The sequence below is a fragment of the Chrysochloris asiatica genome, unplaced genomic scaffold (assembly GCF_000296735.1).
Source record: "Chrysochloris asiatica unplaced genomic scaffold, ChrAsi1.0 scaffold00020, whole genome shotgun sequence".
Classification (NCBI taxonomy): Eukaryota; Metazoa; Chordata; class Mammalia; order Afrosoricida; family Chrysochloridae; genus Chrysochloris; species Chrysochloris asiatica.
In genome coordinates, this window is record NW_006408538.1 from 19,197,242 (window position 1) to 19,217,402 (window position 20,161).

Here is a 20,161-nt window from a genome sequence, read left to right on the forward strand (position 1 = left end):
GAAAGAAGAAAATAAACCTATAAAAGAGGAAACAGAAAGCTGCTTTAGCTGTTATTACTAAGATAATGGTCAAAATGTTTCTGTAGATGACTTAAAAGAAGATACACTGAAAGCTGTTTTTATAATTTCTCAGCATCTTCATCATCTTCATGCTGCAAGCAGTGCCTTTGCCTTGTTCAGTCTTCACAATAAATCTGTTAAAAACAATCTTTGATATAAAGTATGTAGCTTAGCCATACAGATATGTACCATACAACTCAGAGGTGAGCTTACACTTGTGTAACATGATGTGTGTTTTCTACTTGGCCAAAGTTTCCAAAATCTGTTCTGAGTAGTAGATGTTGAAAGGTACTGAAAAATAGATTTTAAATAATGGTAGAATTATTGGGAATCCGTTTTTATTAGTAGGATGTTTGCCAATAGGGGAAACGGTACAATCTGAGTAGAAAAGAAGCATAATAAACTAGTTTATTAATAGAGACTAGTTTGGTATCTCCTACAATTGTGAATTCTTTATTACCCTTTGCTATCTGCTATTGCTGTCATTTTCCAGTTTTGACATTTCATTTGTTTTACTCGTGCTTTACATTTTTCCTGAAATGCATCATTTTCTGGTTTAAGATTTCTTGTCTTTGGCTTATCTTACAACTATTTTAACATCTAGGTGCTATTCTGAAGCATTCTATTAATTAATTTAAGTGAAATATGGCATTATCTCAAAAGTGACTTGCTTCAACATCATTGTCAGTTATTTTGTCCTGTGTTTCTGTAGGATAAACACTGAACAGCAAACTGCAAGTCTGGCGGTTTAAACCCACCAGCCGCTCTTGCAAACCCTATATGTGGTGGCTATGATGAAATGCGACATCAAATATCACATTTTTTATTACCGAAACCCCAAAACAGTGTTATCATGTTTTATTGTCTCTATCGTTTTACCAAGGAGCCTTGGTATTACAGTGGTTAAGTTCTCAGCTGCTCACCTGGAGGTTGGCAGTAGGATACCCAGCAGCATTAATGGAGAAAGATATGGCAGTGTATTTACAGATAGATATACAACCTGGGGAACCCTATGTGGCATTTCCACTGTGTGTTACGGAATTGCTACAAATTAGAATTTACTCAATGGGTTTTAAGTACTACACTTAGGTAACAAAGAAGAAATTCATTTGGAAGATGAATTCAATACAAATATTGAATTTATTTAGTAACACTTTTTATGTGAAGCTTAATATTTGTGTATCATTTACTGTAACCCCTATTTCAGTCCACTTGTAAATTTGCTTCTGGTTCCAAAGTTGAATGCTTCATCATTCCTTAGTATCTCATTCCTTTGCTTGCAAATCCTCATGTGTATCCTTCTACTTACAGAATTCTGTCTAAACTTTTTAAAGCGGCATTTAATGAACTAAACTGGATTTGCCTTTTGCAGTAGTATCTCCCGTTCTACAATAGTGTCTCTATCATGTTGTCAGAAATGTGACTCGCTGTAACAGACACAATATAACAAAGAATCTCTGCAAGGCAACCTTTACTTCTGCAGAATGGTGCACAGCAGCATAAAGTATGGCTCCCAAGCACACCTGGAGGGCAGTTTGCTCTGGTTTTTAATCCTGGATGTGATGTGATGGGCTGTGTCTTACCCCATTGGTTTGGGTTTCGACCTCACAATTTTGTCTTTTACCTGATTGGCTAATTGTAAGCTAAGGCTGTGTTTCACCCTATTGGTTAGGCTTTTGACTACTCAGTCTTGTCCTTATCTGATTGGTTAATGTGAATGGCCTTTGGAGGGAGAGAGTTTGGGGTTGGAGAGTTTTAGAATGTTTTTGTTCTAAGAGGGGAAAGCACACCAAGAACTGCTCTTGGCTGGGTTGCAACACAAATCCAGGAAATGGGAAGTTTTCTCAAAATGCGTTAGAACCAAATTTATCTCGTTTCAGCTCCAGCCCCATCATACAACTTTTAGAAGAGAAGATACATGTTTTACTTTTCTCACACTGTTGTTGCTGATAGATGGCCATTGAGTTGATTCCGACTCATAGCGACATGTGTGCAGGCTAGAACTCCACACAGTGTTCAAGGCTGTTTGCTGTTGTTGTTAATTACCCTTGAGTCAGTCCTAACCCATAGCGACTCTGTATTAGGGTTTCCAAGGAGCAGCTGGTGAACTTGAACCACCAGCCTTCCAGTTCCAACCAACTGTGCAGTCCAGTGCATTAAACCACAGCACCACAAGAGAAGGTCAGGTTTATGGATAGTACAGAATTTCCATATATTTATTCTCCCCCCTGAATATGGTTTCTCCTATTAACATCTTTAATTTTGTTGTACATTTGTTGTAACTGAAGAACCAATATTGATACATTATTGTTATCTAAAGTCTATAGAGTATATTAGGATTTATCTTCATGTTGCTCTATAGTCGTAGGATAATGCCGTTTTTCCATCCTTATAGTATCATACGGAGCAGTTTTATTGCCCTAAAAATGTCTTCTGCTCCACCTGTTCACCCCTCTAAACACAGTTTGTCATAACGATAATCCAGGACCCTCAAGTCTTGAAAGCCTGTGTTCACATTAAAAAAAAAAAAACCTCTGTACAAATTCTTATAGAAACTTTATTGGTAATTTCTAAAAAGTGGAAAAAACTAGATCAGTCAATGGATACATGTCTGTAGGTATGCAGATAGTTTGTGTCCAACTACTGACTTAAAGCTTGGCAGATTGAACCCAGCCAGATTAATGTGGAAGATAGGCCTGTTAAGATTACAGCCTAGAAAACCCTGTAGAACTGTTCTACTCTGTAACACATGGGGTTCATATGAGCTGGAATCACCCTGATGGCAACTAACAAGTGTAGCCATACAATGTATTCTTTCCATTTTATTCAGCGATTTAAAACACACGTGCAAACGTATAAAACAAAAACTAGCTTTCAAGCTATGAAAAGATATGGAGAAACCTTAAAGAAAGACTTCTTAGTGAAAGAATCCAATCTAAACATTCGGCGTATGTATGAATTCCCACTACATGACATTGGAGTCCTAGTCAGGTGCTGTGAGATAAATGTTGGAGTGCAAGGTCAGTTTGAACCACAAAGTTGGTGGTTCAAACTCACCAGCCGCTCCTTCGAAACTTTGTACAGGATTGTTATGAGCTGAAACCCTGAAACCGGCTGGACAACACTTAGTAACAACATAGGACATTACCGTTGTTGTGTGCCCCATCCATTCAACTCATAGCAATACTAGTAGATAGAGTATCCTATAGAGTTTCATAGGCTGTCATCTTTAAGGAAGAAGACAGAGCCATGATGGGCTCTAACTGCAAACCTTTTTGTTGGCAGCTATATGCTTAACCACTGTGTCACCAGAGCTCCTTGGTCAACACATCAAAACATGCTATTCTTGGTTTTTGCTATAGCAAGCATGTGCTGCAGAAAATTCAGTGTGTAACAGGCAATGAAGGTGTGTTTCCGAGGTTTGAAAGTTGTACAGTAAACAAATTGTTAAGAAATAAATACTTATAAAGTTCTTTGGCCACCACACATCTGACAGTTTATCATACTGTGATGGCTTGCATGTTACCGGAAGCTATGCCACCAATAGGGTGGACAGGTTTCAGCGGAGCTTCTAAACTAAAGCAGACTAGGAAGAAGGCGAGGTGGATGACTTCTGAATGTTAGCTACTGAAAACTTGATGAATAGTAACAGAACATTGGAAAGTTGTGTCTGAGGATGAGCCCCTTAGGTTAGAAGGCATTCAGAACATGAGTGGGGAAGAATTACCTCCTCAAAATAGAGTTGACCTTACTGATGCGCATGAAGCAAAGTTTTGGGACCTTAATTTGCTGATGAGACATAACTCAGATGAAAAGAAACAGCTGCAAACATCCATTAATAATCAGAACATGGAATGTACAAAGAAGTATAAATCTAGGAAAATTAGAGCTTGTCAAAAATGTAATAGAAAGCATAAAGATTGCTATCCTAGGCACGAGTGAGTTCAAATGGACTGGTATAGCTCATTTTTTTTTTTAATGTTTTATTGTGAATTATGTGATAGTTTACATGGGAGAACATTAGTTTTACATTCATTCTATCATATATCGCTTCATTGCCGTGATTATAATCCCCTCCGTGCATCATCAACCAACCAAAGGGTAAGACCCTACAAACCTGCCCCTTGGTCATCAGCACACAGCCCCTCTCCCTCTCTGGGTCTAGAGTCCCCAGCTGCTCCATCTCTCCACATCATCACCTCTGCCTCCATCTCTGGCTTCACTGCTTCTCTGGGTAGGGTCCTGCTCCTCACTCTTCTCCTTTGGTGGTCCCAGGGACCTCCGCTCCTAGAATGCAAAGTTATTCACTCTCTCCTTGCTACAAAACGTCTACCTTTACATTTCCAACCCTCACAATCAGTCCTGATAACAATTATTCACTATTGTATCACAAGAGATCTATCCACATTTCCTTTCATCAGCCCCACCTAGACAGACTGGATACTCCTCAGTGGAGATTTTACCTTCCTCCACGCCCTCTGGATCTAGGTTCCCTCTTGAAAGCTTGTAAACCAGTCACTTCTTGCCTTTGTAGCCTTCCCATTTTGGGTAGCCAGTGTCCAAGTTGCCCATCCCTGTCTACTCTATGTGTAGAGGGGGTGGGAATGATTCTTGTTGTAAAAAATTTTTCCCTCTTTTGAGCTACTACATCCATAGGTGTAGGTCAAGTTCATCAAATTGTAAAAGAGATTACTCTTTTTTTCCTCTGCTTTCTTCTTCTGGTTGAGCTCTGATCATCCAGTCATTGAAGCCAGGTCAAGTGGGTATTATCTGCAAGTGTGAGTGTTCTTGTGCATTTGCCCTCTCTTCTATCAGCTGGATGATTCACTCTCCACTCTAGTCCTCTGTGGCTATGTCAGTGACTCTGGGCCCAAGAATCCCCAGGTCTTGCCACACTGCTGGCCAACCAGGTCTCCAACCGGGTTCACAGGAGTCTGTTGAATGTTGTAGGGCTTAGCTCGCAGCTTCATTGCTGTTTTTCCCTCACTTCCCCTTGATCAGTGATGAACGTGGTCACCAATCAGAGTGTGTATTCCCATTGAGTCTTAGTCTTGGAAGGGGGTAGGATAATTTTTAAGACCCCTGTACATCTCTCCAGACTGATGCTTAGAATGAACAGATTCCCTCCAATTTGCCCCTAGCCTCTGCTGTTTTGATAAAACCTGTTGCCGCCCAGTCACTTCTTACTCTTAGTGGCCCTACAAGCCCCATAGGGCTTCCAAGGCTGCGATCATTACAGAAGCAGACTGTCACATCTTTCTCCTGCAGAGCAGCTGGTGGGTTTAAACCACCGACCTCATCGTTAGCAGCCAAGAGCTTAACTACTGCATCACCAGGGCTCCTTTCCAGTTCCACAGAGACGGTTTCATTGTCTGTAACTGATCTCAGTGACTCAGCAGATACCATTCAATGGAGGCATGCATTGGCTATTCTGATGCTACATCCTTGGGGCAGGTACTTAAACAGTAACAGAATCTGACCTCTGCAGGGAGGTCAGTTAGTTTGGGGAAGATGCAAAGTGGCAGTCCACACTACAGGACAGGTCAGGACAAGCTTCCCAGGTTGTTGCTGTTGTTTAGTGCCACCGAGTTGGTTCTGACTCCTAGTAACCCTGTATAGGGCTTCCAAAGAGTGGTTGGTGGGTTTGAACTGCTGGCCTTGCTGGTCAAACTGACCTTGCAGTCTAGTGCCTTATCCTGCAGTGCCACACAAAATTTCCGATAGATGGATGCCAAGTGTTGATGTTGTTGTTAAGTGTCTTTGAGTCAATTCAGACTCTGTGTAGGGTTCCCAAGGAGTTTCAATGGCCGACCTTGTGGGCAGCAGTCAAGTGCTTATCCTACAGCACCACACCAGGCCTCCAAGTGTTGATGAGATTTGTAAAACCATTTCAGCTTCTGGTGTGAGGAGTCCTTCTGGTTGACCAGGATGGGAGGGGTTAAGGTGAAAACCCTGGGTCTGGTTCAACAAGGCGCAGTGCCCAGGTCCTGGCGAAGTCCATACTTCTCCGCTGGGCCGGTGGGAGGCAGACGTAGTTCTTGAAGAACTTGCTCTGGCGGGCACCCTCCTTAATGCAGTTGGCGAGCGGTTTGCTGACCTGCGGGATGCCCAAGTAGATCAGCTTCGCCATAGGAAATGCGCCCACCACCATCTTGGCGGTCACACGGGGCGCACGCCACCTTCCTCTGTTGGCCTTTTATAATAAGATAATCATTGGTTTACTATGCCAGGAATGACAAATTCAAGGGGAAAGGTGTTTCATTCATCTTCAAAGAGAACCTTTCAAGATCTGTCTTGCAGTACAGTACTGTCTGTGATAGGATAATATCCATATACTTGTAAGGAAGACCAGTTAGTGCCACTGTAATTCAACTGTACACAACAACAATTGTAAAATACTTCTTTCTTCACTTGGTTAATTCTTCATGAGGCATAAAGTAACTCAGTTGCTTAGTGTTTATTTGATAAACTTTTTATTAGGGCCTTCTATGAACAAAATTTGGCAGTGGTTGCTACAAAGATTACGAAGATAAATATGGCTCGGTTTCTGACTCCAAAGAATATGTGGTATAGCAGGGAAAATGGTGGAAACATTGAAGAATTCTAGCAAGGCCTTGCGAGTTAAATTGATCAAACATGCAGTTAAGATGCATTGATAATTGCTGGTGATTAGAATGAGAAGGTTGGAAACAAAGTGGAAGAAGCAGGAGTTAAAATATTGTTAAGTAGCAGTACAGAATTGAAATTGCCTTCATAAGAGCCACTGTTCACACAAAGCATCCCTTGGATGCCACTATCCATGGCAGAATATTTAACTATATAAATATAGATAGATAATTTTTGCAACTCATTAAATTATTTGTGTTTTTGGTTTTCAGTGGATGATTCAGAAGCCACATAAAGCAGCCACATTTTTTGGATGCATTGGTGTAGATAAATTCGGGGAGATCCTGAAGAGAAAAGCTGCTGAAGCCCATATAGATGCTCATTACTATGAGCAGAATGAACAGCCAACAGGGACTTGTGCCGCCTGCATCACTGGTGACAACAGGTCAGTGTAATTCCAAAGGGCCTCTCTACAACACCATACTAAAGGTTGTAGAGATCTAACAGTAGTATGTTAACAACTGTTGCAAAATCTACAGTAAAATCTGAATTTAGAAATTTTTTTGGTGGTCGTGTTATTTTATAAAATTACTTTATTGCAGAAAAGAAAAGGCATCTATTTAAAGTGACTGGTGAGTTTGAACTGCTGACCTAGTGGTTCAAGCCAACCTTGTAGTCCAGTGTTTTATCCCACAGCACCACACAAGGGCTCCAACTAAAATCTAGCATTCAAAAATAAAAAGGAAACAATTGTTGAATTGGTGTGTATATTCTCAACAAGAGACACAGAAAAAATTGTATACTTTAAATAGATGCCTTTTCTTTTCTGCAATAAAGTAATTTTATAAAATAACACAACCACCAAAAAAATGTGGCACCAAAGACTTTTCCGATCTCTTTACCTTTTTTATTTATTTTTTATTTTTCTATAGAACTTTATGATTTTAAGATTTCAGTAAATAAATTTACATATTCTTCATCCATCTGTTTATGTTGGAAATACAACGTAGTGGCAGCAGTGAAATATATTTGCGCAGACCTCTGACCTTTTCAAATTTTCCAAAACCAACTTTGCTTGGCAGGTGCAAAAGATTTTCCCATTAGTGAAAAACAGGTCGGGTTGTGCCTCTGATACCACTCAGACTAGAGTAAAGTTGCCAAATTGTTTTTGTATGCTAAATTGCTATTTTAAAGAACAGTTATGATAATATTAGGTCTCCCAGATGTCAAAAGCTTAATTTACATGCTAATATTACGGTTATGGTGATCAGTATTATTCAGATGATATGGGAAGTCAGAAACTGAGAGGGACGGGCTGCTCACTGTCTAAGTCATTATCCACTCTCTAGAGACTGATAGGTTTAGACAGATTGTTTAAAATAGAGCTGGTTTTCCTTGTAAGCACTATCCAAAAGTCAGTAAACAAAGAGTTTGGGTAATACAGTATTCAAGAGGATACTTGTATTTGGAAAAAATACATAATTTATTATCAAAGAGTGGTTTTATTATCAAAATATGGGTTAGTAGTTGATACTAGAAATGTTTGTTTTTATATAGGGACTGTATTTCAATGAGTCGAAAGAGTTTTTAGAAAACAATTGATTTTTTTAAAAAGAGGACCAGCATCTTAAGTCATGAGAGGGATTTTTTTTTTTTTTTTTTTAAAGCTTTAATTGTTTGGAAAAAGAAAAATTGGAGAAGTTATTTTGTGAATTCTAGGAGTTAGCAGCTATAAAAAAAGTAATTGTAAATGTAATTAAATGTAATGGTTTGCAAATTAACTTCTCATAATAAATATAACCTACATCTCTGTGTTTTCTGAAATTATATTAATTTCATATTTTGCTTTTAAAGTGTGAGAATCATTTTAATGTATTTTGTTACTTTTTTTTTTCCCCATTTTTTTATTGTGAATTGAATGAAGGTCTACAAAACAGACCATCGGTTTTGCATTCAACAAATCATATACTTTATTTCATTACATGGTTGCAATCCCTTTCGTGGTGGTACTTATCTTTATAAACATATTTTTTCTACCATAATTTTTATATTGACAGAGGCTTTTGCATAACAACCCAGTAGCTTTACTTCTTCATTCTATTTTGAACTATTAAAATGTGCTAAGTAATGTTATCATTTTAATATGAAACATATAGTTTAAATGCCAGTTTCTCAGAATACCAGGTGATGTTTCTCAAAAGTCTACTGTTATCGTAATCCATGTGTCTGTTTATCTTAAAAGCAACCTAGAAGTCTCAAAAAGTTTTCAAAACAAAATTAATTTTATTTACATCTGTTTAAAATTCAATGCAAAACAGTTTTGATAAATAAGAATTAAAATTGCAAAACAAATTTCAAAAACATTGGAATTAACTGTAGAAAAGGAACAAGGTATGGCTATGTTGTTGTTGTTGCTGTGTGCTGTGGAGTTGGTTCCAACTCATAGCAACCCTGTACAGGGTTTCCAAGACTGTAAATCTTTATGGGAGCAGAAAGCCTTATCTTTCTCCCACGAAGCAGCTGGTAGTTTCGAACTGCTGACCTTGCGGTTCACAGCCCGATTCGTAACCACTACGCTACCAGAGCTACACAAACATTGGGATTAACTGTGTAGAAAAGGAACAAGGTGTGGCTATAGGATGAGTAAAATATACTTACTTTTTCTTTGATTGTTTTAGGTCCCTTATAGCTAATCTTGCTGCTGCCAACTGTTATAAAAAGGAAAAACATCTTGATCTGGAAAAAAACTGGGTGTTGGTAGAAAAAGCAAGAGTTTGTTATATAGCAGTAAGTATTTACACCTAATTCAAATTTCTGCACATAACAATACTATATAGCTTTTGGATGATAGTAATTTTTAATAACTGTCATTTACCTACCCAGAAATTTTTTTATCCACTTCAAGTAGATGTTAGTTTCATTATTATAAATAGTAAAGAGAAATCTGGCTCTCTTTATGGTAACATGGTTTTCATTATTTACCCACAGTCCTCTGTCTTCTTGGATATATTATAGACTTATATTTGTAAATCAAACACAAAATTATGTGTTTAATTAGTTTCTTAATATCTTTTGAAGTAATTTTACAAATTTACATTTTTAGGCAACTTCTGAATGATGCATGCATTGTTTGGGAAAATATTATTAGCATAAATATTCACTGCAAGCAGTTTGAACTTATTTGCCAAAAAAATCTTAATTGCTATTTAGTCCATAGTAATTACCATGACACCTTTTATTTAATATTTCAGGAACATTGATCTTGACAAATCTTTTAAATCTGGGAATGAGGATAGCATGTAATTTGAGTTATTAAATCTTCTGACATAAAAATAATTGGTCGAGAATTTATTTCTAAAATGGGATAGTGCTAAAAATCCTCCTGAATGAATCACCGCATGATTACTTTGCTTAAATTTAATATGTGTTTAATGTAAGTGATAACAAATAAGTAGATATCTATGAAAAATTGCAAGCATCTCCTATGCATATAATAATACATGGTTTTGGTGTAACAGCTGCCGCCATTCTAATACCTGAGCTGTGTGAAACAGCTGGTAAGAAGTGTAAAAAATTGATTATCCAGTAGGAACATGTTTATTGAAAATATAATTATTTCTTTCAGTCTACTGTTAATGTCTCCTACATGTTTATGTGCACTGCTGTAGGCTTCACAAGGTTCTTATTGATTTCTCTGTATAGCAAATACTACCTCTTTTTTTTTTTTTTTAACCTGTCAGATAAATGCTTACGTTGAGAAGATTATCTAAAAGAAACTCATGTTACTTCTGCCTGTGTGTGAGGAGGAACATTTTCCAAGAATCCAAAATATTTCCCCTTTAACTGTTTTTATGTTCTGTTTTCTTAAAATGGCCTCAGTTTTTATTTATTAACAGGGATTTATGTACCTATTTCAAGCTATCTTACATTTTGGGGTCTGAATTTTAAAAAATACATGATTTACAGCTTTACATGACTTAATGTTGAGTATGATATATGGCAGCATATTGTGATGAAAAGGTTTTTTCAGATTGACAATTACAGTTTTCAGTATTTTAGTATACAGTATTAAACGCAAAATTTTTAACAGCCAATTTACAAATAACTCAAAGTTTTAACAATCATGTTAACAAATCATGTAAAAGCATTAGCTATCTGTTTATGAATGAAGTACAGTTTTGCATGTTTTGTATCATGCCTGCTGATATTAATGTATCATCAATGGTCAAATTAATAATGAAGGCTAAATTATTTTCGAGATTTGTGTGGTATCTGAGTGTTCAGCCAGAACAAACATCACAGTGGTTTCCAGTTGATATTCCTGATGGCGCTTTTCAACAATTTCAATTTTATTAGTGACTCCCAGGACCAGGCAGTGTTTTGTTCTTCTGTGCATAAGGTCTCTATGCGTTGGTATAGACTCGATGACACCTAACAACAATAAAGACATACTCCTTATTCATTGAAGTCTGTGACTCGTCCTCTGAAATGTAGTGTTATTTCCAAGGTCATTCTTTTAAATCTCTAATTGCCTTTGAATTTAGAGCCTTTAGGAGTGAGATAGTAGCGTGGCTAGTCAATGTTCAAACCACAAGTTTAGATGTTTTACTTCCTAGTTTCAGATTCTGTAGGATCAACAGTTACCTAATATCCACTTACTAGGGTTGAACAGAGACTGTTGTTGTTGCTAAGCGCTGTCAAGGCCGTTCAGACTGTAGGTTTCCGATGAGTGGCTGGTGGGTTTGAACCACTGACCTTGTGGTTAGCAGTCCAGAGCTGCAGTGCCACACCAGGATTCTAAATTGAAACTGGACATTTTTCAATTGCAAAAAGTTCTTGATCCAAGGAAAAAATCTCAATATAACAGGTCTACAGTTTCCATAATTGAGACAAATCTGCATTACATAAAATAAATTGGATTATCATACTCAGCCCTCCTTCCTATTGCTCCATGAATGTTGTTGTTGTTGTTGTTATGTGCTGTGGAGTCAGTTCTGACCCATAGTGATCCTGTACAGAGTTTCCGAGGCTGTAAATCTTTATGGGAGTAGAAAGCCTCATCTTTCTCCCGCGGAACAGCTGGTAGTTTCGAACTGCTGTCCCTGAAGTTCGCAGCCCGATTCGTAACCACTATGCTACCAGAGCTCTTTGAATAGTGCACATTAAGAAAATTCAAAGTATTGATCTTATTTTCTCCTTCATAAATGCAAATTTACATTCCTAATAATAAGGTCCACCCCTCGTCTGTCAGTCTGTCCTACTGGGGTGGCTTGTGAGTTGCTGTGATTCTGAAAGTTGTACCACCGGTATTTTAAAAACCAGCAGGGTCACCCATGGTGGCAGCATCAATGGGCTCAAGCGTTGGCCCAGGATCGGGCAGTGTTTTGTTCTGCTGTCCATTAGGTCACTATGAGTTGGTACCGACTTGATGGCACCTAACAACAATAGTAAGCTAAAGTTGGGTTTGGGTAAATTAACCCATTTGGCTGAGTATATAAGACTAAAGTTATATTACCCAGTAAGCAAGTAAAATAGATACTTACTTGTGCTAACTTTATAATCTGTAGTAAATAGTTTCACATGGGTTTTGCTGCATCTTTTTCGCATGTTAAACTGTTCACTGCACATTTATAAACAGCTAAGCTTGCTTATTGGATAATTTAACTGTATAAATTTTAGTTTAAATAAAGCATTCCTTTTTAAAAAAAGTATGCCATTTTGGCATGTAATCTCGCTTTTTCCATGTTGAAACCAAATTCTCAACTTCCTTTTAGCAGATAATTAGAGACTATTGGTTACAGTGAGTAGCTAATTACATTTAAATATATATATATACCTCGGAAACCCTGTACAGGGTCGCTATGGGTCAAAACTGACTCAACGGCACTTAACAACAACAACAACATATATCAATCTTAGGTGTTTATCACTTTGGAATCAAATTGGTTTCTGTATCTTCTTACATTAGACATAGTGTTTCCTTAAAGTGCCCTCTTACGACTTATTATAGCGAGGAAAGCTTTATGAAAAAGACTAAAGAGAGTTAGAGACATTCATTTTTCTAAACTACATATTCTCTATTTCAACAATATCAAAACTTCTGTAAAAAGTAAGGAGTCCTGGTATGGTGCTATAGGATAAGCAAAGGACTGCTAACTGTAAGGTCAGTGGTTCAGATTCACCAGCTGGACCGTACAGAGGGTTACTATAAGTCCGAACCAGCTCCATGACACTCAACAACAACAACAACAACAACAACACAACAATGTATTTTCTTTTTTAAATAATGTTGCTTAACTGCTGTGAAAAACAAGAAAATTACCATTCAGTGTTTCAGTCTTTCTTTTGATTTTTGGTAGTTATATTTTTTATATTCCATTCTTTTTTTATTATCATAATTTTTGATACCTTACTATATTTAAGAGAATTAAATGCCTACCACTGATTATCTCCCCGCCCCCCACTCCTTTATTGTTTATATGGATCACCCCTTGAATGACTGTATTTTGTCATCAAGCTTTTTTTTTTCCCTAGGAAAAGGACTAAGACCTCTTCTTCTCTTGAGTTTTTTAATTTGCTTCTTAATTGCTTTTGTATATAAATGACATGTTGGTATAATAGAAAAAAGGACTTTTAGATGTTCTCTTTCAGCATTTTTGTTGGGAAATACCCGACTAGGTAAATTGTATTTCCCTCCTTTACTCTTTCCATTTTTCTGCTTAGCTTGGATTTTGGTAGATCTTCTCATCTTCTTCCTTTTTATTTTATTGCTTGTTTCTTAAAGTGGAAAAATAATTTGACTTTTAAGGCATTTAAAATTTTCTGGGTGCTAATTGGAAGGTTGACAGTTCAAACCCACCAGCAGCTCCACAGGAGACAAGACCTGGCAATTTTGTTCCCGTAAAGGTTATAGCCAAGGAACCTCTCTAGAGCAGTTACAGTCTGTCGTGTAGGGTTGCTAGGAGCTTGAATATTAGACGTTTTTTATTTTGAGGCTTTGAGTGTTGGTACTTGAGGTAGAAGCTAATGATATCTGAATATCCTTCAGTGCATGTGACAGTATCCTACAGAAAAGGATTATCTATTTAAAATAGATAACATTGGCCATTGGGTCCATTGGCACCAAGGTTGAGAAACCCTGGTACTTGCAATATTAAAGGATTCCATGGGCAAAATATTGAATGATGCAGAAAGATGATGGTGGTATACACAAAGTTACAGTATCAAAAAGACATGGTCACTCTTCAACCATTTCAAGAGTAATCATATGACCAAGAACAATTGTATTGAAGGTAGAAGTCTAAGCTATACAAAAGGCATTGGCAAAAAACAAGGCTCCAGGAATTGACCGAATACATATCAAAATCTTTCAACAAACGAATGCAGCGCTGGAAGCTCTCACTCATGTCTGCCAAGAACTTTGGGAGACAGGTATCTGGCCAACTGATTGTAAGAGTTCTATAGTTGTGCCCATTCCAAAGAGAGGTGACTCAACAGAATGTGAAGTCTTCAAATAACATCATTAACATAAAAAGAAAACTTTTGCTGAAGATCATTTAAAAACTGCTGCAACAGTACATCTACAGGGAACTGACAGAAACTCAAGCCAGATTCAAAAGAAAACTTGGAACTAGGATTGCCGTCTTAACTGCCAAACCACTGAGAATGCTGACCTAGTTGATATCACAGCCTTGTCTGTGTCTCGTAAGTTTCACTGTACTTTTGAATTGTTCTGTCCCAGGTACTGATCAGTATTCGGATGAGCTATCAACAAGTTTCTCCGTGTAACGCTCTTCCCTGATATTCTGGCTTCTGAACTATGACTGCTTTTGTCTTTTATGACGCTCAGATACTTCTAAATTCAGGGAGTCCTTTGGGCTTGAAGTCAGTTTCCCATCGTTGTATTTGAGTCTGGAAACTCAAGTTACTTGATACCATCCCATAGTTTTTATTTCTGGTATGGTGCTTTCGAGTAAGCACTGGACTGCTAACTGCCTGATCAGTATTTCAAATGCACCAGCTTTTCCTCTGAGGTCTACTTCACAAAACCCTAATAATAGTGAATAGGTCACTATGAGTCAGAACTGATTCGATAGCACTACGTAACAACATCATCCCGTAGTTCAGAGTTGCTGCTTTAGTTTTTGTTTTCTTTTTCTATTTTCTGTGTCCTTCATTTGGATAGTTTCTATTGTGTATCTTCAAGTTTGTTAATCTTTTTTTCCCATAATATTTTTATCTATCCTTAAGCATGTCCTGTGTATTTTTCATCTCAGATATTGTCATTTTCATGTATGATTTGGGCCTATTTTTTTCATGTCATGTCTCTACTTGACATTCTCATTTTATCTTCTACATTTTTAACATAGGAAATACAGGCATATAAAAACAACTTTAATGCCCTTGTCTACTAATTTTGTCATGTGTAATTTTTCTTACTTTGGTCTAGGATGTTTTCCTCATAGATACATGCTCAATACTCAAAGGAGAACACCTTGCATATCTTTAGGATTCACTTATTTTATTTTTTCAGCTCTTATTCAAGCAGTTCTCTTTTCTTAGGTACTATACCCTTGCAAGAGTATATCCCACCCAAATTTGGAGACCATGTCAATAATAGATTGAGTTGTAGTGTGACATCAAGGACATCATGCATCAAGAAGTCAAGGGTCGTTGAAAAGACAGGGAAAATAAGAAAGCCCGAAATGGGTGTCAGAAGAGACTCTGAAACTTGCTCTTGAACATAGGATACTTAAAGCGAATGGAAGAAATGATAAAGTAAAAGAGCTAAAAAGAAGATTCAGAGGGTCGCTTGAAAAAGCAAAGTATTATAATAAAATGTTCAAAGGTGTCTGGAGTTACAAAAAAACAAAAGTAAGCAACTCTCTTGACATTACGAAGCCGGAAAGAACTGAAGAAATAATTCAAGCCTAGAGTTACTTTACTGGAGGAGTCAATGGGTAAAATACTAAACAATGTAGGAAGCATCAGAGGAAGATGAAAGGAATACACAAAGATCTGTACCCTCACGCCACACTTACCTACATAATTTGGTTCCACTGGCAAATCATTATGCACAAATTTGATTTGTGCATAATGACTTGAACATCTGACCAGGACCCTGCTGAGGTCATCTGCCACTTCCACCTCCTTCTCCCCCACATTGCCTCAGGAGAGCTTGCTGCCCACTGTTTCCAACAGGATATGACAGCCTAGTCTTCCATAGACTGGGTGACCCAAGTTCTGCTCCACCGACCCAATTCTACAGAAACTAGTCCATTCCCTTCCCTCCCCTCGTTGTATTTTCAGGATGGGCAGCCATAGGATATCTTCTCAATGATCCCCAAACTACCTTAGTGGTTTTGTTGAAAGCAGAGGACATAGAGGGCTGCATACTGCCCACTGGGTTTCTTCTACCCCATCAGTCCCTAATTTGGCTTTTGCTGGGCTGATCTGCACCCTTATGTGCTCTTGTTCCTGAGAATTGATAATCCAAAGCTTCTTCCCTCGCTGGAATGTGCCCCATCTGAAGGTTCCTGTTGATCATAGCCCAGCCCACCTTGTCATCCCTGAGATCTGGAAACTGGAGCTAGACTGGAGGGTTCCTCCTCATTCCTTTCTGGACACTGGCTGCTGCTGCCCACCAGACAGTGTCAACTCTTTGCCAGCCTATATTCAGCCTCCTTCTCCACTCTGGCTGCTCAGGGAGACTGCATGCACCCTTCTCCTCACCCTTCCCCAGTTGTGAAATACTACATACAGCATCCACTGGGTGGTATTGCCATTATGTATCATTAATGCACAAATATCATATAGAGTTTTTTCTATTCTTACCAATGCAAAATATTAGATAGCAAGATAGTTGATGAGTTCCAAGAAGATGTATTAATTTTTCAAAGTATTTATTTCTGTTTTCATTTTCAAAAGAATTTAAGACAACCTTACATTATCATATTATTTTTTAAGTTTAAGGAACTGATGAGGAACAATATCAAATAAAATGTGAAATATGGAGTAACCCACCAAAACTTTTCCAGTATACTTTTTTCCCTCAAAAGATAACTAGATAATAAATGAGCACTCTATATTATTCAGCCTTCATAAAATCAGTTTTTTTACAGATATTGTGTATGTGCATATATATTGGAGCATGGTGGCTACATATGTGAATTGTGAATACAAGGTTCATAGTTCAAGCCCACCAGCTACTCTGCAAAAGAAAGATGAGACTTTCTGCTCCTGCAAAGATTTAACATTTCAGAAACCCTATGCAGGGTTACTATGAGTTGGAACTGACTTGATGGCACTTAACAACAATATATGTATCTAGATGCTTATATATAAATATAGATATAGATATGTTTGTATGTATCTAGATGCATATATATATATATATATATATATATAATCTTATAATTTAAACATTTAATTCAAAAGCTAAAGTTTTTAGAATATCATATCTTTTCTGTCTTTTTTAATCTTCCCAGAAAAATTTGTTTTTTCCAAACTTTTCATACATTTTTTGGAAGTTCATGGACTTAAAAATAGTTATGTTGGGTAATTGACAGAGACCAAGTTAAAAACCCCTGCCATACAGAATAGTGAATTAAATTTATATGTAACATTAGTTATATAGTTAAATATGAGGACACCTCAAAAAGTTCATGGAAAATGGAATTAAAAGGTAAGAAATATATAAGCATTATTTCTCAACCTAAGCTTTATCGAGGTCAAGACACTTTTGTAAGCTATGAGTTAGTCCATCCCTATTGAAATGAATGAACTGGGAACTTCATGATGTCATGCAGTCTTTTTAATATTATTAACTGCAGAAAATTGCATGCCCTTTAAAGATTTGGAAACAAACGAGTGGGAAGGAGCCAAATCAGAACTATACCTTATTATTTCGTATCAAAACTCTCACAGAATTGCCGTTGTTTTATGGGAGAAGCCAGTAAGATCATTGTTGCGGTGGACAGGGACTCTCTGGTGAAGTTTCCCCGGTTTTTTCTGCTAAGGCTTTGGCTAACTTTTTCAAATCATTTTCATACTAAGCCCATATTGTTGTATTTTGGCCCTCCAGAAATTCAACAAGCAAATGCTTTTACATTGCCAGAAAACTTTCCGGTTTCAACCACCTACCTTTTTTCCCACTGCAGGCCAGTGCTTATCCTACAGCACCACTCCAGGATTTCCTACATGGCTTTGCTCTTGACCAGTTCACTTTTGCTATGACTGGACCATGTCCATCTCTTGGTAGCCATTGCTTTGATTGTGTCTTCAGGATCTTACTGGTAACTCCATGTTTCATCTCCTGTTACAGTTCTTCTAAGAAATACTTCAGGATCTTGATCCCACTTTTTAAAAATTTCCCTTGAAAGCTCTGCTCTTGTCTGCAGCTGATCTGGGAGTAACATGTTTGGTGCCCATTAAGCAAATAGTTTGCTCAACTTTAGTTTTTCAGTCAGAATTGTATAAGTGAACCACTTGAGATGGATGGCTGCTGTGGATTTCGTCTTCTATGTTGTTTCATACCTTCTTATAATGAGTCACCATTTGTAAACTACTGATTTCTTTAGGGCATTGTCCCCACAGATTTTTGTAAAGCAAAAATGATTTCTCCGTTCTTCCCACCTAAGCCTCACCATAAATTTGATGTTTGTTCTTGCTTCAATTTTAACAGATTTCCTGTTGGTCTCACAGAAGCTCTTTTCAAACCAATGTCTTATCCTTACTGCCTCAGACTGGAGTCCATACAGACAGTGTACGATTTATTTTGGTTTAATAAATTTTGAAATCTATGCATAGATTTTGTTTTTGTTGTTCAACAAACTATACTAAATGTTTAATATCCTAGAGATGAAACTAATTCATCTACTGGTCACTGACCTCTTCAAATCTTTTGTCCACATATTATTTATACTCTAGAGTAAGGGAACATTGAATGGTTTAAAAATTAGGGAAGGTGTGTGACAGGGTTGTATTCTTTCACCACACTTATTCAGTCTGTATGCTGAGCACATAATCCTAGAGGCTGGATTATATTAAGAAAAACATGGCATCAGGCTTGGAGAAAGACTCATTAACAATTTGTGATATGCACATGATACAACTTTGCTTGCTGAAAGTGAAGAGGACTGAAAATTCTTATTGATGAAGATCAAAGACCACAGCCTTTGATATGAGTTTTCCCTCCATGTTAAGGACACAAAAATCGTCACTGCTGGACCAATAAACAACATCCATGTAAACTGAAAAAAGATCAACATTATCAAAGACATCATTTTGCTGGATCAACCATCAACACTTATAGAAGCACCCGTCAATAAATCAAATGACATATTGCATCAGGCAAATCTGCAGCACAAAGCCTTCTAAAAGCATCCAAGGGCAAAGATGTCAACCTGAAGACCAAGGTGCACCTGGCCCAAGCATGGCAGCAATCCCATACACATGTGAAAGTTGGACAGTGAACATGGAAGACTGATGGATCCAAGTTACACTGTGGGAAGAGAACATCAAAAGTACCATGAACAGATTTTTTATAATATGCTTTTCCCATGAATTTTTTAGAAACTTGATATTATAATGTCTATTCTGTGTTTATAAAATCTGTTGATTATGAATATATATTTACTTTCTTATACCAACCATATGCAAAAATATATTATAACAGGGAGCCAGGCCTTAATTGTAAAATAATATGAATTAGTAACCGCCAGAATGTTTTTTCGAAGTGAGGGTAGCATGATTTCTTCTTACTTACTTTGGATGTGTTTCTATGAGAGACTAGTCCCTGGAAATATCAGTGAAAAATAGGAAAATGAAATGAATCGAAAAAGTGGCTACAACAATGGCTTCAGACATAGCAGTGATTGTGAGACTGGTGTAGTACCAGGCCGTCCTTCCAATCTGTTTATCATTCTGTTTACCAACAGGCTTCAAAAATTCCTGGAACAACTCTATTGTTTTTTTCATTGTTTTCCTATGAAATTTTTGAAGCCCTTCATATGTAGGTTTGCAAGGGGTCAGTACCAACTTACTACTATCTAACAACATCAAAAAATGCCAGCAATGAGGAGTAGTGTTGAAAATCAAATATTTTTTATCCATTTATTCTCTCAAAAACAAAACTATTTCATCTATATGTATATCTGTTGTTATATGCTGTTGAGTCGATTCCAACTCATAGGAACCCTGTGAGTGTCTAATGGATTTGAACCACCAACCTTACGGTGACTTCCTACATGAATATAACACAAGACTTTAAATATATAATGTACCTTTAAAAGTATTTCTCCAAAAAAAAAAGAACAGTATTCCTCTAGTCATTGTTTTTTCATTCTGTCAGTAGGAACTGTTGTTTTAAGGTGGCCTAAAAAAGGAGCTCTGGTAGTGTAGTGGTTACGAATTGGGCTGCGAACCTTAAGGTCAGCGGTTCGAAACTACCAGCCGCTCCACGGGAGAAAGATGAGGCTTTCTACTCCCGTAAAGA

The 20,161-nt window shown here is 37.4% G+C and overlaps 1 protein-coding gene across 4 annotated transcripts in view; it reads left to right on the forward strand.

The window, feature by feature from the left end:
- ADK (adenosine kinase) overlaps positions 1–20,161 on the forward strand; it is a 647,845-nt gene that overhangs the window by 283,341 nt on the left and 344,343 nt on the right. For all 4 annotated transcript variants that reach the window (XM_006835925.1, XM_006835922.1, XM_006835923.1 and 1 more), the window contains 2 exons: positions 6,939–7,111; positions 9,345–9,453. In XM_006835925.1, the coding sequence (XP_006835988.1) occupies positions 6,939–7,111; positions 9,345–9,453 (282 nt within the window). The remainder of the gene's footprint in view (positions 1–6,938; positions 7,112–9,344; positions 9,454–20,161) is intronic.